Raw genomic sequence first — 18,679 nt, 5'->3', positions numbered from 1 at the left:
GTGAGTGTTTTTATACCCATGTCACTCAAGAGAACATTGTGCTCTGTTTGCTAATCCTCAAATCCAATATCGTTTTTGGAAGCAGTGTCTTTTTTTATGTATGTGGTGTATTCCTACCGCATCTGTCCCCCTTAACTCAGTTCATTTACTACAGCTGATCTCTGTAAGTATGATATTAGGACTGGAGGTCTGAGGGTAGGACATGTAACCTTTAGCTGTGCAGATAGCCTTATGACATCAACCCTTGTAAATCCAGCTCTCTGCACAGGTGACATTTTCCCAACATGCTTGTGTATATTCCAGTGAAATGAGAGCCACCAGCAAATCCAGTCTTGGACAGATTAAGCTGAGTGTGGATGTGCGTAAAAAGAGAGATTTTGTGTGTGAGTTAGCTGGCCCACAGACACACACTGTCCTCCTGGAGTCTCCACCCACATTTGTCCTACTGCTCTCTCTCTCTCTCTTTCTCTCTCTCTCAGAGCAGGTGGACAGGCCAGATTTTGGGCTGTATTGTTAGGGACTCTGAGTTTCTTTTATGCTATTATAGCTCTCTACAGGGGATTCACATACAGTAAGACCTACAGCATAACACTTGTTATTTTTGGACAAATCAGTAATAATAAATTTCTTGATTTGAATCAATTCTCATTTATATAAAAAGATATTGATTCTTAAATCTCAAAAATCGATTAGTCTAGCCTGTTTTAAGTTAATGAACAGAACGTTGTAGTGCACCTCCCATTCAATAAATAGCAATAAGCTTTGTGCTTTGTTACTTTTGATATGAAACAAAGTCTCAGATTTCAAATTATTGACATATTATTAACCAATGTCACATCACATTTACCTCAGAAAAAACATATTCAGTGACCATAAACCCATTAGTCAGTTAGAAAAATAAACTCTATACAGGAGCATTTTGCTAAATATATGCAGCGTATAACATATTCATTATAATTTTTACTGTTGTTCAGTGTTTAACTTTAATTGATTTTTTTTTATGACAGCCTTCATTTAAATGTTTATATTTCTAAAATGAATTGGAGTAGAAATATAATTGTGTAATTGTAAACTATAACTTTATTATTATAAGAACTTCATTGTGTGAAATTTAAGTGTTTGTTTACAAACCAGTTGATTAAAATTAATGTAGTACCAACTGTCTCTCATGTATATTTTACAGCATTAGTTGAGAGATGCTGTGCTTGATATATATTCAAAGTAACTGATATCGAATCCAATTGAAATCAGAATCGAACCATGAAATTTGTCAATACTCAGCCCTATTATATGTGACCTTGGACCACAAAACCAGTTTTAAAAATTGATGTATGGTTTGTTAGGATAAGACAATATTTGTAAATCTGGAATCTGAGGGTGCAAAAAAATCCAAATACTGAGAAAATCACCTTTAAAATTGTCGAAATTAAGTTCTCAGCAATGCATATTACTAATCAAAAATTAAGTTTTTATATATTTACGGTAGGAAATCTACAAAATATCTTCATGGAACATAATCTTTACTTAATATCCTAATGATTTTTGACAAAAATGATGTAGGCTTTGAAACAGAAATTGCAGAAATTTCAAATAGTTACAAAGAAACGGCAAGTAACATTGAATTAAATATGAAATTTTAAATAAGAAAGACTGAAATAGTATTTTCTTGTGCAACTTATTCCAATAATCTTTGCAAAAAAATTTTTTTAAAGTTGTAAGTAAACTCTATGTTAAAACAAAATATATATTTAATTTTGCTGTTGTTGAGTCAAAGTTATATCAAAAGCCTTGTTTACACTAGTGAATCTTTGCCTATACTGGCGTTTTCACTGCATTTCAGAAACGTGCACTCCTATTACTTATGAATGGGAGAAAGTGCAACGCCCGATATGACGAATAAGCCCCACCTTCTATATGAAAGAGCTAATAGTTGTATAATAAAGTTATTGCGTCACTGCAGCTGCCGTTAGAAACTTTTTGTTCCCAAATTCCCTTTAAGACACGTCGTTTAACTTGCCGGCCATCTTTGAAATGCCTTTTGGGCATGCAAGTGCAGCTCCTATCTCTTTGAATGGGGAAACATCTAATTTTCCAAAACTGTTCACTAAGCTTATGATTAAATATTATACTTGAAAACACCAGTGAAATTTGACAACAACAGTCTCATATGGCTTATTTCTTATGTTTAAATACCATTAAAAAAAGCTTGTTGGTGATGCCAGACCAGCCAATGCACATACGCTGTCATGAGCGTCAATTTGAGAACGCTGCCAGTTTCCAGAACCGGAACTTCTAGCAGCTGACTTTCCAAATCACCCATTGGCTCTTTCATTTAGAAGGCGGGGCTTATTCGCCATATTGGCGTTGCACTATTCAAAGTATTAGGAGGTCACAGTCTTCTTAAATATAAAGTCTTTCCTGCGCATGTGCATTGGCTGGTCTAGCATCAAAAACAATTTTTTAATGGTATTTGAACATAAGAAACAAACTTTATGAGACTGTTTTGGTCAAATGTCATTGGTGTTTTCATATATGAAATTTAATTGTAAGCTTAATGAACCATTTTGGAGAATTTGATGTTTCCCAAAGACATAGGAGCTACACTTGCATGCTTGAGGTGTTTCAAAAATGGCTGCTGAGTGACTGAAAGCAGAAAACCACATGAACATTCATAATGAGCATGATGGATTTTAAAATCTCTGTTTAGGTCCATTTACACTGAAACATAACGTGAAATGGGGTCTGTAGCGTTTTTTAAAAGTCTCTTTTTTTCAAGGGTCAAAATCTCTGGAGTAGTGTAAACGACAGGCGTTTTAAAATGAACACACACTAGTGTAAACATAGCCAAAGTCTGTGGTAATCACTTCTATTTGACATGGAACATGGGCTTGACAATTCTGTAAATAAACAATTCTGTAACCCCAAGATTTTAAGTATATACTTCTTTTTTCTTAAATTTGCCCCTCACCCCCAAATCACAATAGACTGATTTAGTGATTATTGATATATTACATTATTAATAAGTGTAGTGCTATTAAGCCATCATCTGTGTAAGTGTTTAGTTCCAGTTTTGTTGAATTAGCCTCTCGTTTTCTCCTTTTAGAGACTGTCATCGCATTTCAGTTTTGTTCCAGCTAAGCGTGAGCCTCGTTCCATTTCGTCAAGAGAAAAAAAAGAAAGTCCAACAAAGAACCAAGTCACGTCAAACATTTACTCAGACAAAAAATATAATTTGACAGTTAAGGAAATTATGGTAGTGTGAAAAGCTTTCCTTTTTATTGCCACGGCGCTGTTTGTTTATCTGAAAGGATGCACATTGTATCAATTTCCAGTTTTACATTTACACTGCTGCAGGCTAGAGGGCTCTGAAGTTGAGAGAATTAATTACTTTTTATTATTATTTATAAAGTAATCTATCTGTCGGGAGACAGAAAGTAAAAAAGGAGCGAGAGAGGGAGAGGAGCGAAACGCCTGCAGCTATGTCCTTTAAACTGGATCCTGCCTGGCATTATCTGCACTAGCAGCTCTCACACAGACCGACAACAAATGAAAGCCTAGCTACTGGGGGGATGCTTCACAGAATGAAAGAGGAAATAGTTGGGCTGGGGTGGGGGGGCTGAGGGTTGTGGGGGTGGGGACTTACTTTGAAAAGGCTCAAGAAAGTTAAGTGTGTCTCAGCCGGGGTGTTCGCACTGTGTGCTTGTGTGGGTCGGCCTGGATTTGTCCTCTGGTGTTTGTGGGCCTGGAGAGTCGCACTGCCTGGGGATGTTGTTTGTCAGCCACATTGATTGGCAAATATTCCTGCTTCCTCCCACCGGCCGTATCAGATACAAAAAGGTTACACATGTGGAAAGAATATTGATTTTTACTTAGCAATGGTAGTATGACAGGAAATAATAGATTACAACCCTGCGTCTGGCCGGGCTGTCGGTTATAGTCTTGGGTTCTAACTGCAGGCAAGGTTATCCGACTTCATACATTTTGCCCTTTAACAGAATCCCTACATTTTTGCACACAATTTTTACAGTATTTATGATTTTTAAACATTTTTCTTGATATGTTAAAACTTCAAAAATGCACATTGATACTTAAATGAAAAGTCTATGGAGTAAATGTACTATTTTATTTTTATTCTGTTTTTCTATTTTATTTTATTTCATTTTATTATTTTATTTTACCCATTTTATTAAATTTTTTTCCCCCATCCCCTTTTTATTTTTCACCCATTTTTTATTTGAATTTTATTTTCTCCCATTTTAATTTATAAAATAATTTTCCCTTGATTTGATTTTATTTTATTTACAAACTGAGTGGCAATGTTATTTTTCATGCTAATTATTTAACCTTTATTTATTCTAGAACATTATTTAATTTTACTGTTTATTTTTCCAATTTTACCCTACCCCCAATTTTATTTTATTTTCCATTTGATCAATTTTTAATTCCATTTTATTACATATAATTTTATTTTTCACCTATTTATTTTATTGCATATTTTATTTTATATAATTTTATTCACAAACTGAGTGGAAATGTTTCTATGCTAGTCATTTAGCCTTTATTTATTAAAGAACACTTTTTCATTTTATTATTTATTTCTCCAATTTTATTTTTTCATTTTATTTCATGTTATTTTTACCCCTTCTTATTTTAATAACACACTGAGTGGCAATGTTATTTTCTGTGTTAATCATTTAACCTTTATTTTTTTCTAGAACATTTTTTTTATTTTATTATTTATTTCTCCAATTTTATTTTTTCTACATTTATTCCCCCCCCCCACACTTTTATTTTATTTGCAAACTGAGTGGCAATGTTATTTACTATGCTAACCATTTAACCTTTATTTATTCTAAAACAGTATTTATTCCTCCTATTTTATTTTTTCTCTCATTTTATTAATTCTCCAGTTTAATTTCCCCCCCATTTATTTCATTTTATTTTCAACCATTTTTATTTTAATAATGAACTGGCAATGTTATTTTCTATGTTAATAACTTAACCTTTATTTATTTTAGAATATTATTTAATTTTATTATTTTTTTCTCTAATTTTATTTTTGTCCCCCGCTTTTTTTTTCAGTTTATGTTCCAACCTTTTTTTATTATTATTTTTATTTTATTTACAAAATGAGTGGCAATGTTATTTTCTATGCTAATCATTTAACATTTATTTATTCTAGAACATTGTTTAATTTTATTATTTATTTCTCCAATTTTATTTTCCCCCATTTTATTTCATTTTATATACCCTTCTTTGTTTATTTTATTTACAAACTGAGTGGCAATGTTATTTTCCATGCTAATCATTTAATTTTATTGTAGAACATTATTTCATGTTATTATTTATTTCTCTAATTTTATTTTTCCCCATTTTATTTAATTCTATTTACAAACAGTTACAGTGCCATTTTCTTACTATTTATTTATTTATATCATTTAACTTATCATTTAAATAAATATTAACGTGCTGATCATTTATCCTGCCACATTCACACTATTATAGTGCCTTATGAAAAGTCTTCAGTTTTCTTAAAAACAATTCGACTTTAGCACACGACTCTCATGACAAAAACAGTGGCTGATAAGTGAGCCCTTTCTAAAACAGAGCCAGACTGTGTCGTTTCTGCCCCTTCTGTTTTTCGGTTGTCCCACTGTGAGTGCAGTAGCCCATGTAAAGAGTTCACAGGCAGTCCTGCTGTTTGTTAGTGTTTGTGTTGTGGCTCCATGTGCACTTTAAGTTGAATGTCCTAATTACAGCTGGCTGGGCGCTACGGTTTAAGGCAGGCCTCTCTCCGCGGTGCGCTGTGCGGCGAGAGGATTGAGCTGACAATAGCCTCACCACGTGCTGCCTCTCGTGATAAAAAGCCAGGCTCTACCTCTCACCGTGCTGGAATATTCTCCGTTTGCCACTTTAATTGATGTCAATAAGGTTATGCTAAATTTGAAGATTTGAATAATTTGTCTTCCAGCACAATAATGGCATCACCCAGGCTACAGGCTGCTTAAGCGCAGGGCTGAATGGAGGTGTCAGGCACCCGGCGCTCTCTGCCCACATTCTGGGTTGACACCCCTTGTGTCGGCGTCCCCCGCTCATCTGATTAAAACTCCACTCCTGGGGAGATGCTCAACTTACATAGGCTCAAGCTATACTATTAGCTCAAATTACCTCATATTACAGTGAAACGTCAGTATTCGGGGAATACAAAGGATTACAGAATTTCATGACTTCATTGTGGTCTGCTGGAAATTCTTGTTATTCCTTGTTTAAATGGACTGAGAAAACATTTAAAGGGATATTTCACAAAAAATTGTCATTTTTTACTTTATTTACACTATTTACTCATCCTGATGTGTTTCCAAACCCATTTGTTATTTTTTTATGCATCTTCCTAAATCTTCATGCTGTACGTGTGTTTATAGTGACCACATCTGTCAATGTATTCATGACGTTCATGTGGACATCACATTTTGCGTCATAAAAGCTACTATACGACATCAAAAGACTTGTAATATAGTGTCTGAGTTGTATGGATGCCTTTGTGATCCCTTTTATGGCATTTTTGGAGCATCATAAAGGTATATATGACTATATACTAAGTCTTACAAAGTCATAAAATGGCTTTTTGTGATAAACACAACAGACATTTAAATAAATATGCATATCTGTCAAATCTTATGACAACTTAAGTTGATGACAACTTTGGATCGACATACAAAACTATCAAGTTTTCTCTTTATAATGTAATACTATACTTATTTTGAAATCTGTTGCCTAACACATTTGTTTTGTGTTTATATATCCTCGGTGGAGGTAAGGGAAGCAGTGCCTCCTCAAAAAATTGGATGAGAAAAACAATTCATAGTCCAAAAATAAAACAATGCAAATATTACAAAATATGACATACTGTAAAAAAACATATAAATCACTTGTTTTTCTAAAGAAACATTGTCTAACAGTGACACCAGCAGTTAAAGTTACAGCTGGAATCTGCGTCTTTCTCGCCTCCCCTGAGCCCTTTGAGTTTTAACAGACCCCCTAAAGTGTGTGGTGAGTTTGGTGGGGGGTACTTGAGAATGAATGGAGGAAAGTGAGAGAAGGCAATTCCTCCATCGCAATATGACTGGATATGATTGACTGTGTTCGTGACTGTAGTTCATGTGATAAAACCCGCCTCTCGTGTTTGGGCATGTTCTGTGTACGCAAATCAGTCTGAATGAACAATGAAGGCGTTAATGGGAAGACTAGAAAAGTAAGTACACAACTCTCACACTTTTTAATTAATTAAATAGCCTATTAATTGCATTGTTAATGTAAAAATACAGTATAGATTTTTATTCTGGTAGTGTAAGTAGTGTTTATTTAACCAAGAAAATGTAACTGGGACATGCATTTACATTTAATGGGAAAAAAATGGAAACAATTAGAGGACTTCTGTCTCCTCATTTCAGAACACCATAAATATATTCAATACATTGTGTAACATCTTTAATACTCTGTTATTTAAAGTTGCAATGAAATGAAAGTATCGATATTTCCATATTGTGATGTGCATTGAAGTAAAAAGCATTATTAAAAAAGAAAAAAATTGTAAGGCGAGGACTTGGGTCTATCAGTTAGTTTCCCTAAGATTAGATGCGGTCTCATCCACGTCCAGCTATTTTTAGCTGTACAAAACAGCTCATTTTGCTGCCACTGTAAAACCCAATTTGTTGAGTCAACTTAAAATGTTGCCTTAAAATGTTAAGTTCAGTCAACTCAAAAAAGTTTACTCAACTTTGAAATGTTAAATTGTACTAAGTGACAGCTTAGATATTTGAGTTGATGCAATTTATAATTTTAAGGCAGCTGGGTAACAAGCCAAGCTTTTAAGTTTAACAAACCAAATTTTTGGTTTAGTTAACTCAAATATCTAAGTTGTCACTTAGTACAATATATTGCAAACTCTTACCATATGATTTTATGCATTATCTTAATTATGAGCACAGTGGTTTGTAATCCAAACAGTTTTACCGGTTACTGCAGCCCGTTATTCTTCTGGTTATTTCCCTACAGCAGCTAATGAACCGGAAGTCTCACACATTCATAGAAAACGGCTTATACTTGAAGTTTACTTCACGCCGACTTATAAAACAGCATACCATGCATTCAACACAATAGTGCCACATACAGACCTGTGAGGAGAGTTTCATTTAACGGCTAGAACTGAATATAATCAGACCTCAATTAAGCGCCTGTTAAGTCTGTCTCCCCTCCAGCTGCCCATTCAGCCCCCTGTTGAGCAGGCGGTTTGCCCCTGACCCATCGCCCCGTGTCCAGGGTCATACACCAGCGCTCAGTGGCGTGACAGCCCGCCGTGTGCTGCCCGGTTAATTAACACATTTCCCTCTCTCTCTCTCCACTACCTTCATCACAGGAAGTCTGCTTGGCCTGCTCATATCATATATCACATGAGAAGTGGGACTTTCCACACTCGTATCCAACATGCTCCATTTCAAGTGGCCTTTTATGTATTTAATATGTTTCAAGTGCTGCGTATTTTCCTGGAAGCTTCAGGAGGATATTAGTCTAAATTCACTTATCTGTTTAGGCCATGCGTCGTCTGAGAATGTATGCGCACTGGTGGGCCAACGGTTCGTTGTAGCACGTTGATTTATTTCCCAACGTGCAGCTGATCATTCTGAAGTCCTCTGTCATCTCCTGGGTTGTATCAGACTTCAACAAATAGCCCATGGATGTTGTTTTGAGTGGTGCATGTGGGCTTGATTTTGCTCACAGCAGCTCTGTGATGGGCTAATTGGTTTAGCAGGTTGGGTCCTGAGACGGCCAAAGGGCAGCTGGGCGTAGCGAGCCACAACGTGAACCTGATGTTCAGGAGGATGCTTTGTTTCAGTCTGCGGATGGGGAGCATGTGGCAGGCAGAGCAACCTCTGCATGCAGCGTCTCTGTCCCTCGTTTTCTCCTTTCATACACTTTTTTTCCCCCCTCTGCCTCCACCCCTTCTATCTGGCTGCTTCACATTGGTTTTGAAACAGCTTTGAATGACTGACCTATCACATATATAATAGTTCAGTTCAGTTATTATTTTGAGTAGGTTTTTTTGTTGTTGTTGTTGTTTTTGTGGTTTGTTTGTATGTGTACATATATGTAAATAATATATTTTAAATGATATTAATTTTTAAATAAATTATATACATTTTTTTAATTACATTAATTTGATATAATTTTTTGTGTTTTTTGCTTCCTATGGTAATCAGCAGCATGGCATCATCAAATGGCTTTATGTACATATTTCTATGAAAAACTATGAAAATAACTTGGAAAATCATTCTAAAGTTATGAATTGCATTATTTATAATTAGGTTTTATTTCATTCTTATTTTAGATAAAATGTGATGGGTGCAGAAAATAAAGAAAAATTAAATAATACTTGCGATCCGAATATTTTTTTGCATCATTAAACAGCATAACCTTTGATTAGCAAATCTGAAAAATCAGCAAATTAGAATGATTTCTGAAGGATCATGTGACACTAAAGACTGGAGTAAAGGCTGCTGAAAATTCAGTTTTGCATCACAGGAATAAATTACATTTTAAAATATATTCAAATAAAAAACAGTTATTTTAAATTGTAAAAATATTTCACAGAATTACATTATTTTTGATCATATAAATGCAGCCTTGGTGAGCACAATACTTCTTCTTTCAATAAAATCATCATAATTCAAAACATTCTTACCAGTATTGTACAGTATATATTAAAATATTACTCTTATTATTTTTCCAGAGTTTACTGGGTTACATTAGCTGTAAACAATATTACACAAAACAAGGACAGACCTTGTAGAGTGTCTAATCTCCCAATCTCTGGGGGCATCTAATATGAGTGTTTATTATTTTAATCATTCATGAGGGTTGAGACTCTGGGATGGCTGAAGGCTCCAGATTAAATTCTCCCTGGGAGCTTGTTATGAAGAAAAGCCTCAGGACAGACAACCCTGGCACACTCTGAACACCCCCCTCTACCACCACCCGGCTCTGTGCTGGTCCCTTCTGTGTCTGTTATTTACCCTGACACTGTTTTCAGCCTAGTAAATGCTCCCTTGGGATGCAGGAAAGGGGTCGTTGTGAAGATGTTTAACCCCTATCAAGGATGAGGCCTTGAACTTCGCATGACATGCAGTGTCCAACAATGAATCGGGAAACCGATTTACTACCGATGATGAAGTGGTTTCTGTATCTTTTTGCTGATCCTGACTCTCGTTCGTTTTTTCCCACCAGGTGATGAGTATCCTCAGCAACCCTAGCGCCGTGGCCCCTCAGCCCCAGCATGAATTCTCCATCTCCCCCCTGCACGGCAGCCTGGAGGCCTCCAACCCCATCACAGCCAGCTGCAGCCAGCGCTCTGAGCCTATCAAGACCGCTGACAGCCTGCCCTCCTCCCAATCCTACTGCCCCCCTACGTACAGCACCACCAGCTACAGCGTGGACCCCGTCACTGCGGGCTACCAATACAGTCAGTACGGCCAGAGTAAGTGCCTCGCTCCTCTTTACTTATAGTGAAAATGTATTACTTTTTTGTCTCAATTACTCTGACATACCCATCGGTAGGACTCAAGTTGCGTTCCTCATTAACTAATAACGCGCAACATTGTTACTAATCTTTGTAAAAGGGTTAGTTCACCCAAAAATTAAGATTTTGTTGTTAATTACTCCCCCTCTTGTTTCTGGTCTCAACTCACTGCCACAAACAATTAGGTGTAGAAACAATTTTTATTTAGTGGTAAATTTCTTAATTACACACAGAAATATAAAGACTTTTGTGGTGTTGATTTCTATCATATGAAAAAAAGTACCTAATTATTCATTAAAGGGTTAGTTCACTCAAAAATAAAAATTCTGTCATGAATTACTCACCCTCATGTCGCTCCAAACCCATAAGACCTTCGTTCATTTTCGGAACACAAATTAAGACATTTTTGATGAAATCCGAGAGCTTTCTGACTCTTCATGGACAGCAAAGGTCCTTCCACGTTCAAGGTCCAGAAATGTTGTAAGGACATTGTTAAAATAGTCCATGTGACATCAGTGGTTCAATCATAATTTTATGAAGATACGAGAATACCTTTTGTGTGCAAAGTAAACAAAAATAATGACTTTATTCAATGGATTTCTTCTCTGTCGGGACAGTCCTCCACCATTACGGAGAGTACCACGATGCATGCACATGCTTTGTTCTGCTCGTAAAAACAGCACTGGAATTTTCAAAACATCAATTTCCCGCTAAAATTTGAGCGCTGTTGAACTGATTCTTAAAGGAGAAGTTCACTTCCAGGACAAAAATGTACATGTAAAATTGTTTGACCTCAAATGCTCATCTTGTCTCATCTGCCTGAACCCTGTTTTTTCCCGGTTCATGACAGTTAGTGTATGTCAAAAAACTCTCATCTCATTTTCTCCTCCAACTTCAAAATCATCCTACATCACTGCAGAACTACCGACCCAGTGTTTACAAAGTGAACATGCAAAGAAGGTCAAACACCCTTTTCAAAAAAAGGTAAAACAGAGATGCAGTATGATTTTGAAGTTGGAAGAGAAAATGAAATGGGAGTTTTTAGATGTACCCTAACTGTCATGAACCAGATAAAACAGTTAAGGTAGACTAGACAAGATGAGCGTTTGAGGTTAAAAAGTATATAAACTGTCATTTTTTTAGAAAAATTCTTCTTCTTCTTTCTTTGGATGCGATTGTTTAGAGCCCTTTGAAGCTGCATTTAAACTGCATTTTGGACGTTCAAAATCAGAGGCACCATATGGAGAAAAATCCTGAAATGTTTTCCTCAAAAAACTATTTCTTAATGACTGAAGAAAGCAAGACATGAACATCTTGGATGACAAGGGGGTGTTTTCTCAAAAAGTATTCTCGTAGCTTCTTAAAATTACAGTTGAAACATTGATGTCACATGGACTATTTTATCAAGGTCCTTACTACTTTCTGAAACCTTGAATGTGGAAGGACCCTTGCTGTCTATGGAGGGTCAGAGAGCTCTCATATTTCATCAAAAACATCTTGCTTTGTGTTCTGAAGATGAGCGAAGGTCTTACGGGTTTGGAGGGACATGAGGGTGAGTAATAAATGACAGAGTTTTCATTTTTGGGTGAACTATCCCTTTAAATGATTTGCAGTTCAGTTAATTTACATTCTGTTATTTTAGTTGAGTTTAGCACTGAATCTTCATGTTTGGGTGAACTGTTTTTTTAAGTACTCCCTGGGGTGCGAAATCACTGATTTAGCCCACCTGTCTAATATTTCATTGAAATTCGGAAGACAGCTTAAGGGTGCACTTTGTGCTTGCGTGTGTTCGCTGTGACCGTGAGTGTCAGAGAGCAGATTCGGTGCTCCTCTTAGGCAAGGCAGAGATTCAGTCTGAGCGGGATTTAAGGAGTAAACGGGGCTGACAGGAGAGAAAGGCTTCCTGAGGGAGAGAGGTTAAATGAGCTGTGATTACTCTCTCTGCTAGCTGTCAGCACCAGTGTCTCCTGTACAGACAGCTAGCCCACCCACAGGTATGCGGCTGCTACCGTACGTGCCGCCGTTCCCTGACAGCTTCCTTTTTACTCTCGCTTGCAGACGCTAACGTGCGCCGCTTACTGTCACACTGACAGATGTCTGGCACCGTCCGCACGCACCCTCGCTCTGCCCCGCCTCAACACTTCTGCTAATGATGAATAAAGGAAGGAGAGGTTCAAATAACACCTCCTCTGCTAGGGTAATCAAAGGGCCTCCGACCAAAAAACATCAGAGGCTCTTGCTCTTGACACGCCAGCAGCTAATGCCAGCACGCTAATGCTTGCTTTTTTGATATCCATTAATCGTAGACGTCTCCGTCGTGATGCGTTTTGTCATTGCTGTTGACATTTTGATCAAATGATCACTGTGTTTACCGTTTAACGGAAAAGGAGTGGCTGTGGTTGCAATGCCAACTCCAAAAACACTCACTCCTGTCAGTTTTCGAAACGCAAAGCCCTCAGGTTTAACCTCCTCCGCCTGACTCTTTCCATTTTTTTCATTTCGGCTTTGAGGATGGGGGTGGGAAACGTCTATGCAAATAATTACCTGAAGGTTACAGCTAGCGCAGTGCTAACTTAATAAGTAAACCAATTCCAGTTGGACTCGGCGAGGGAGGCCTTTTCTGTTTTGAAGGGGAAGTGGCTAGAGGGGTTAATTGGAGCTTCCCTGGTTTTTTGCGTTGCGCCACTTCCATCCTGTCCTTGGTTTGTCCTCGCAACCCCAAACACGATTCACTGTCTTTTTCCACCAATCAAATGTCCTTAATGTCTTTGGCTCATGTATTTAAATTGAAACAGTGTGAGACGGGAGGCAGATCAATGCTGGGGTCCTGGCTTGCGAGCGGGACTCTGGGTGCCCTCTGACCTTGGATTAGCCCGCGGGACGGAGTCGACACGTGCTCCTGATAAAGATCTCCCAGAGAAGCCAGACTCCAGATCAATCCAATGCGAGCCATGCCCTCAGGTGATATGTTAGTCACACCGTTTTGTGTGCTACACCTATCTGGTGGGAATCTCGCCACTTTTTCTGCCGTCTCTCTATTGCATTTCGCGCAGCCGTACAGATACATATCTCGAACAACAGTAACAGTTTTCTCAGGCGTAGAAAATCGAGTGGACTCATTATCTAAATCTACTCAGTAGAGCTGAAAAAGTTTGAGCTTCAACTTTTCTTCCTCAACTGATAGTGTTCAAAAGAACTTTAAAAAGGTTTTTTTGTATTTTTTTATTTAAATCTTGTTTATGCCAATTTGGGTGGCTTTTTTTAAAGGAAGATGGATGGATTGAATGGATTGGTGTGTCAGAGTATAATGTTGTATGATGGGAAGTGTTGAATTCTGAGAAGAGTGGTGACAGACATAATGAGGAATGTGCTGAGGAATACTCGCTATGACAGGAATGAGTGACAGTGGGGAACAGGTGCTCCGTGTCTCTGGAATCAGGAGTGTGTTTGTGAGAGCTCAGTGATGATGTGAAGGGTCTGCTTTGAAACTCAACCCAAAACTAAACCCAGAGTAGTCTGCTTATACAGATCAGTGACAAATAAGGATGTCTAAGATGAAAATGTATGAAAATGAAAAAGTCATCTTTGTATGCGTTTTGGTTTTCAGCAGTTTTTGTTCATTTTGAATTTGATTGAAAAAGACTCTAAAATGTCAAGTGGTATAAGTGAGAAGTTAAAAGTAATACATATTTTCCCTAACTTAATCATAATTTTCAAAAAAAAAAAGTGCTTATATGATCAATTACAAATAAGCTGACCAGGATGAAAGTGTAGAAAATGTAGATTAAAAGTAAAAATTGATATAATATTTTTCTGAACCTGATCAAAAATTAAAAATAAATAAATCAAGGTGAAACGTTCTAACTATATTTATTAAAAAAATGAATGTCTATTAATGGAAAAAAGTATGTTGGTTATACCACACTGATTTCATTAGTAAGACAAAGGTTTTTTTAATTCATTGTTTTTAAATATTGATAATCCTTAATTTTTTTCATTGCTTATTTTTAAAACTCTATGACATTATATTAAGATATTAATTTTAGATAGATTATGCCAAACAGTTGTTTTTTTTCTTCACATCCTAAACTTTTATTGAGATCAGTCTGTAACTCCACCAAGACCTTTTTTATTTTAACACAAAAAAAGTAATCATAATTTAAAGAAAATGTTTATATGGATCAATTATAAATAAGCTGACAAAGATGAAAATGTAGAAAATATAACCTTTGTATTCATATTGAATTTCATTTTATTTTTTTTATTTTTTTTTTTTATTTTAATTTAAATTGAAAGCCTCTAAAAACAGTCAAGTGGTATAACACCAAAAGACAAAAAAATGATATAATATTTTCCTGAACCTAATCATTATTAAAAAATAAAAAAAAGTGAAAACCTAATCATTATTAAAAAGTAAAAAAATTGAAAGCCTCTAAAAAACAGTCAAGTGGTGTAACACCAAAAGACAAAAAAAATTATTTAATATTTTCCTGAACCTAATCATTATTAAAAAATAAAAAAAGTAAAAAGTTAAAACTATATTTATTAAAAAATAAAGATATCTATTTCTGAAAAAAAAATGGTTATACCACACTGATTTCATTAGAAAAACGTTTTTTTTTTAAATATATACTGATAGTACTTTTTTTTCATTGCTTATTTTTAAAAAGCTATGACAGTATATTAAGATATTAATTTTAGATAGAGCATGCCAAACAGCAGTTTTTTATTTTTTATTTTTTCCAAATCTTTAACTTTTATCGAGATCAGTCTGTTACACCACCAAGACCTTTTTAATTTTAACTGCCACACACACAAAAAAATTAATCATAATTTTCCAAAAATTGCTTATATGGATTAATTACAAATAAGTTGACCAAGATAAAAATGTAGAAATATAACGTTTGTGACCATGCTGATTGCATTTTTTTTTTTTTTTTAAGTTTTAATTAAATTGAAAGGCACTAAAAAACTGTCACGTGGTCTAACTCTAAAGTAAAAATTTACCTAATCATTATTAAAAAACGAAATAAAAAATGAAGGTGAAAAGTTAAAACTATATTTATTAAAATATAAATCTATCTTTTTAAGAAATAAAACATTATTTTGGTTATACCACACCCATTTTTTGGCTCACTTTTTAATTTGATAATACCATTGCCTATTTTTAAAAAGCTATGACAGTATATTAAGATATTAATTTTAGATAGATTATCTATCAGTTCAGAAATTAGAAATTCATCAGTTTCTTCAAATCTTTAACTTTTACTGAGAAGTAACTTGTTCATTGTTGAACAACACTTGTATTCAACTGTCTATATAGATCCAGGTAAAAATTGTCACTGTTGCATATTATTTCTCATTCTCACTGATCATATTACTGAGAAATGAACTAATTGTTTTCGTCTCTTTGTGCAGCTGCGGTGGATTACCTGGCTAAGAATGTGAGCTTGTCCACGCAGAGAAGAATGAAGCTCGGAGAGCACTCGGCTGTGCTCGGACTGCTACAGGTGGAGACAGGACAGGCATATTGATGGATCTCAAACTGCACATCCACCCATGTGTTTCACCAGCATCCCTCCATTGTTTCTGCAGCGGCCCATCTGACTAGGAGCGAACGAGACCAAGAAAAAGTTACAAAATCACGGGCAGTCTTAGACTTTCTACCTATAGCAGCGTGAATACAAAAGCCATTCCACATAAAAAAACAGACACTATTGTGCCGCATCTCCTTACTCGTCCCGGTCCTTTCTCTCTTCCGCAACAAAGAGAACCTTTCAGAGCTTCAGAAAGAAGCAGAGGGAAAATGAGCATCAATTGTCTGAGCCCAAATCGCTAAAGCCCTGCCCGTCGGCATCCAGTGTTAGCACACATAGGCTACAGCTGCAGCCGTTGCCCATTCCAAACTCTTCGGACCATGTTGTTTATAGAAAATGATGGTATTATAATTATATTTGTTATTATAAATGTGGTTGTTCCTATTGCTGTTGCATTTACTATTGTAATTACTCTTTGTTTACATGTTTCATTTTAATTTTTTTCTCACGTTTAGTTCCTGTTTCTATTTTAACCACAAGGCCTTGCTTTGTAACATTACATTTCTGATGGATATACACAGAGAGATACTGAGAGGAGCTAGAGTTTAAATCTTAAACTGGACATTCCACAAAAACCTGGGCTGGTCAGTGTTTCATCTGGGTTGGTGGAGCTGTGATATGAGGCAAAAGTGTTTTCAGTGTTATTTATGATGATTTTGTCTTAAAAACATACACTGTTTTGAAATATGATGACCAAATGAAAAAACACATTCAAGTATTTTTCGCAGTGAACACAGACTAATTGTTCTCTGTGGTCACTGTAATTACCATTATAATGAGCCCTTATGGGCAAATGACAATTTTAGCATTTTATGGCTTTTTGATATACTTTCCCATACACTTCTCTGCTATTCATGGAAAGTATAGCTTACGATTTATCCAAGAATCTAAAAACAATCAGATATTAGCCATCGAATGGCCGAAGGGCGATTTGTGAATTCATGTTTCAGAAGTTCAGAAAAGGATGTACTAAATTGGTAGCACTTTTTTATTTGCGAGGAAATTAATTTGTTTCTGTGGTCAGTGTAAAATGAACAGAACAGAAACTGTTTGTAGAGAGAAGTGGACTTTTACTGTAAGTCTTATGCCATTTTATACAGGCCAAAAGTGTGAAGGTTTCTGAATAATTGTTTTGAAGAAACAAAAATATTACATTGAGAGTTTGAATACATGTCCACATTTATGGATTCTGTGTTTACATTTAATGTTTGCCACCATGGCTCCTTATTCCACCTTTTCTCAGCTGTGTTTTTAACCTCGGAGACAATTTCTGTGGCTAAACTGTGCTCGAGTGTCACTAGACGTGCCCTAAAATGAATATCTATTCAGGACAATAACTGAAACATGAACACGTGACCACGTGCCAACTTGAGACTGAAGTCATTCCATTTTAACACTATTTTATAGTAAATGAAAAAGACAAAAAAGAGATGTGAAAAAAAATCATGTTTTTAGTGTGTAGCACTCATTTCTACTGCAAGCATTAATCTACCTTTGGGATATTTGAAGCACTATCTGACGGGGCGATACACCTTTCCCAAATCGTTTTCGACCTCAGTTGCTCTTTCATTCTTTACCTTTTTGCGCATATGTAATTTTCTTTGATATATTTCCGTTCAGCATGTGTGTATATTATCATGGCATAATTTATTCAGCTGTATGAAATACTAGCGTAGTGGGAACTTGTATTGGCATTTACTACCTTCAGCCTGTTGGTGTCTTTACTGTAGCACTGGCATATCTGTTATGGATTAAAGCTCAAAAAAGTGGACAAAGAAACACGGATTGCTTCTTTCTTTCTCAACACCCACTGTATATTCTCACGGGGCATATATGTTAAAATACGTTTTCTATTTAAAAACGCTCAAACATTTTATTGCGCATTTAATAGTGGTATATGGCCAGAAGTGTCATGTAGGCCTGCTTTACAATCTAGTCCTAAATTTACGAAGAGCTTTTTAATCTGAAATGCTCATTTTCTGTGATACTTGAAACATGAAAATCTATTGGCATTTATCATATACACTCTTTTCACTGCTTTGATGTCGCTGTCAACTATGATCATGATTTAATCCCCGTCTTAACAATGCTGTATTTTTATAGCCACTTTGAAGTCAAGAGCATCATGACAGTTGTGGTGATTTAAGATACTAAAAATATCAGTTTCCAGTAATTGAGTTGCGCTGGAAGTGAATAGAGTGAAGTGTTGCAGACAGTGTCACAACAGAGACTCTCAGAGCACTGCATTCACAGACGAGCTGCAGGGCCTGAGGGAATTTGCTGCGATTCTTATGGGGGCACTGAAGGCTGGGCACTGAATACCAGCCAATGTGTAATGGCATTAACGGCCCAAGATGCAAGCGTGCGTCGCACCTCCTCTCAAACCGAGCACCTCTCTGATGATGGATTATAAACTTGCAGTGTTTAATTGAGATCTTTAAAGGAATATACGTTGTAAACAAGTTTAAGTGCGGCCATCTGGGTTCATTTAAGGCATTCACACAGTGAG

The 18,679-nt window shown here is 36.0% G+C and overlaps 1 protein-coding gene across 3 annotated transcripts in view; it reads left to right on the top strand.

Moving 5' to 3' along the window:
- The window catches only part of pax7b (paired box 7b), an 80,441-nt gene extending 62,505 nt beyond the window's left edge, over positions 1-17,936 (top strand). For all 3 annotated transcript variants that reach the window (XM_051097196.1, XM_051097195.1, XM_051097194.1), the window contains exons 8-9: positions 10,282-10,531; positions 15,992-17,936. In XM_051097196.1, the coding sequence (XP_050953153.1) occupies positions 10,282-10,531; positions 15,992-16,107 (366 nt within the window). In that variant the 3' untranslated portion in view covers positions 16,108-17,936. The remainder of the gene's footprint in view (positions 1-10,281; positions 10,532-15,991) is intronic.
- The last annotated feature ends 743 nt before the right edge of the window (positions 17,937-18,679 follow it).

Source organism: Labeo rohita, chromosome 23 (assembly GCF_022985175.1).
Source record: "Labeo rohita strain BAU-BD-2019 chromosome 23, IGBB_LRoh.1.0, whole genome shotgun sequence".
Classification (NCBI taxonomy): Eukaryota; Metazoa; Chordata; class Actinopteri; order Cypriniformes; family Cyprinidae; genus Labeo; species Labeo rohita.
The sequence above is the reverse complement of the archived record's forward strand: the minus strand, read 5'-3'. Positions and strand labels throughout refer to the sequence as shown.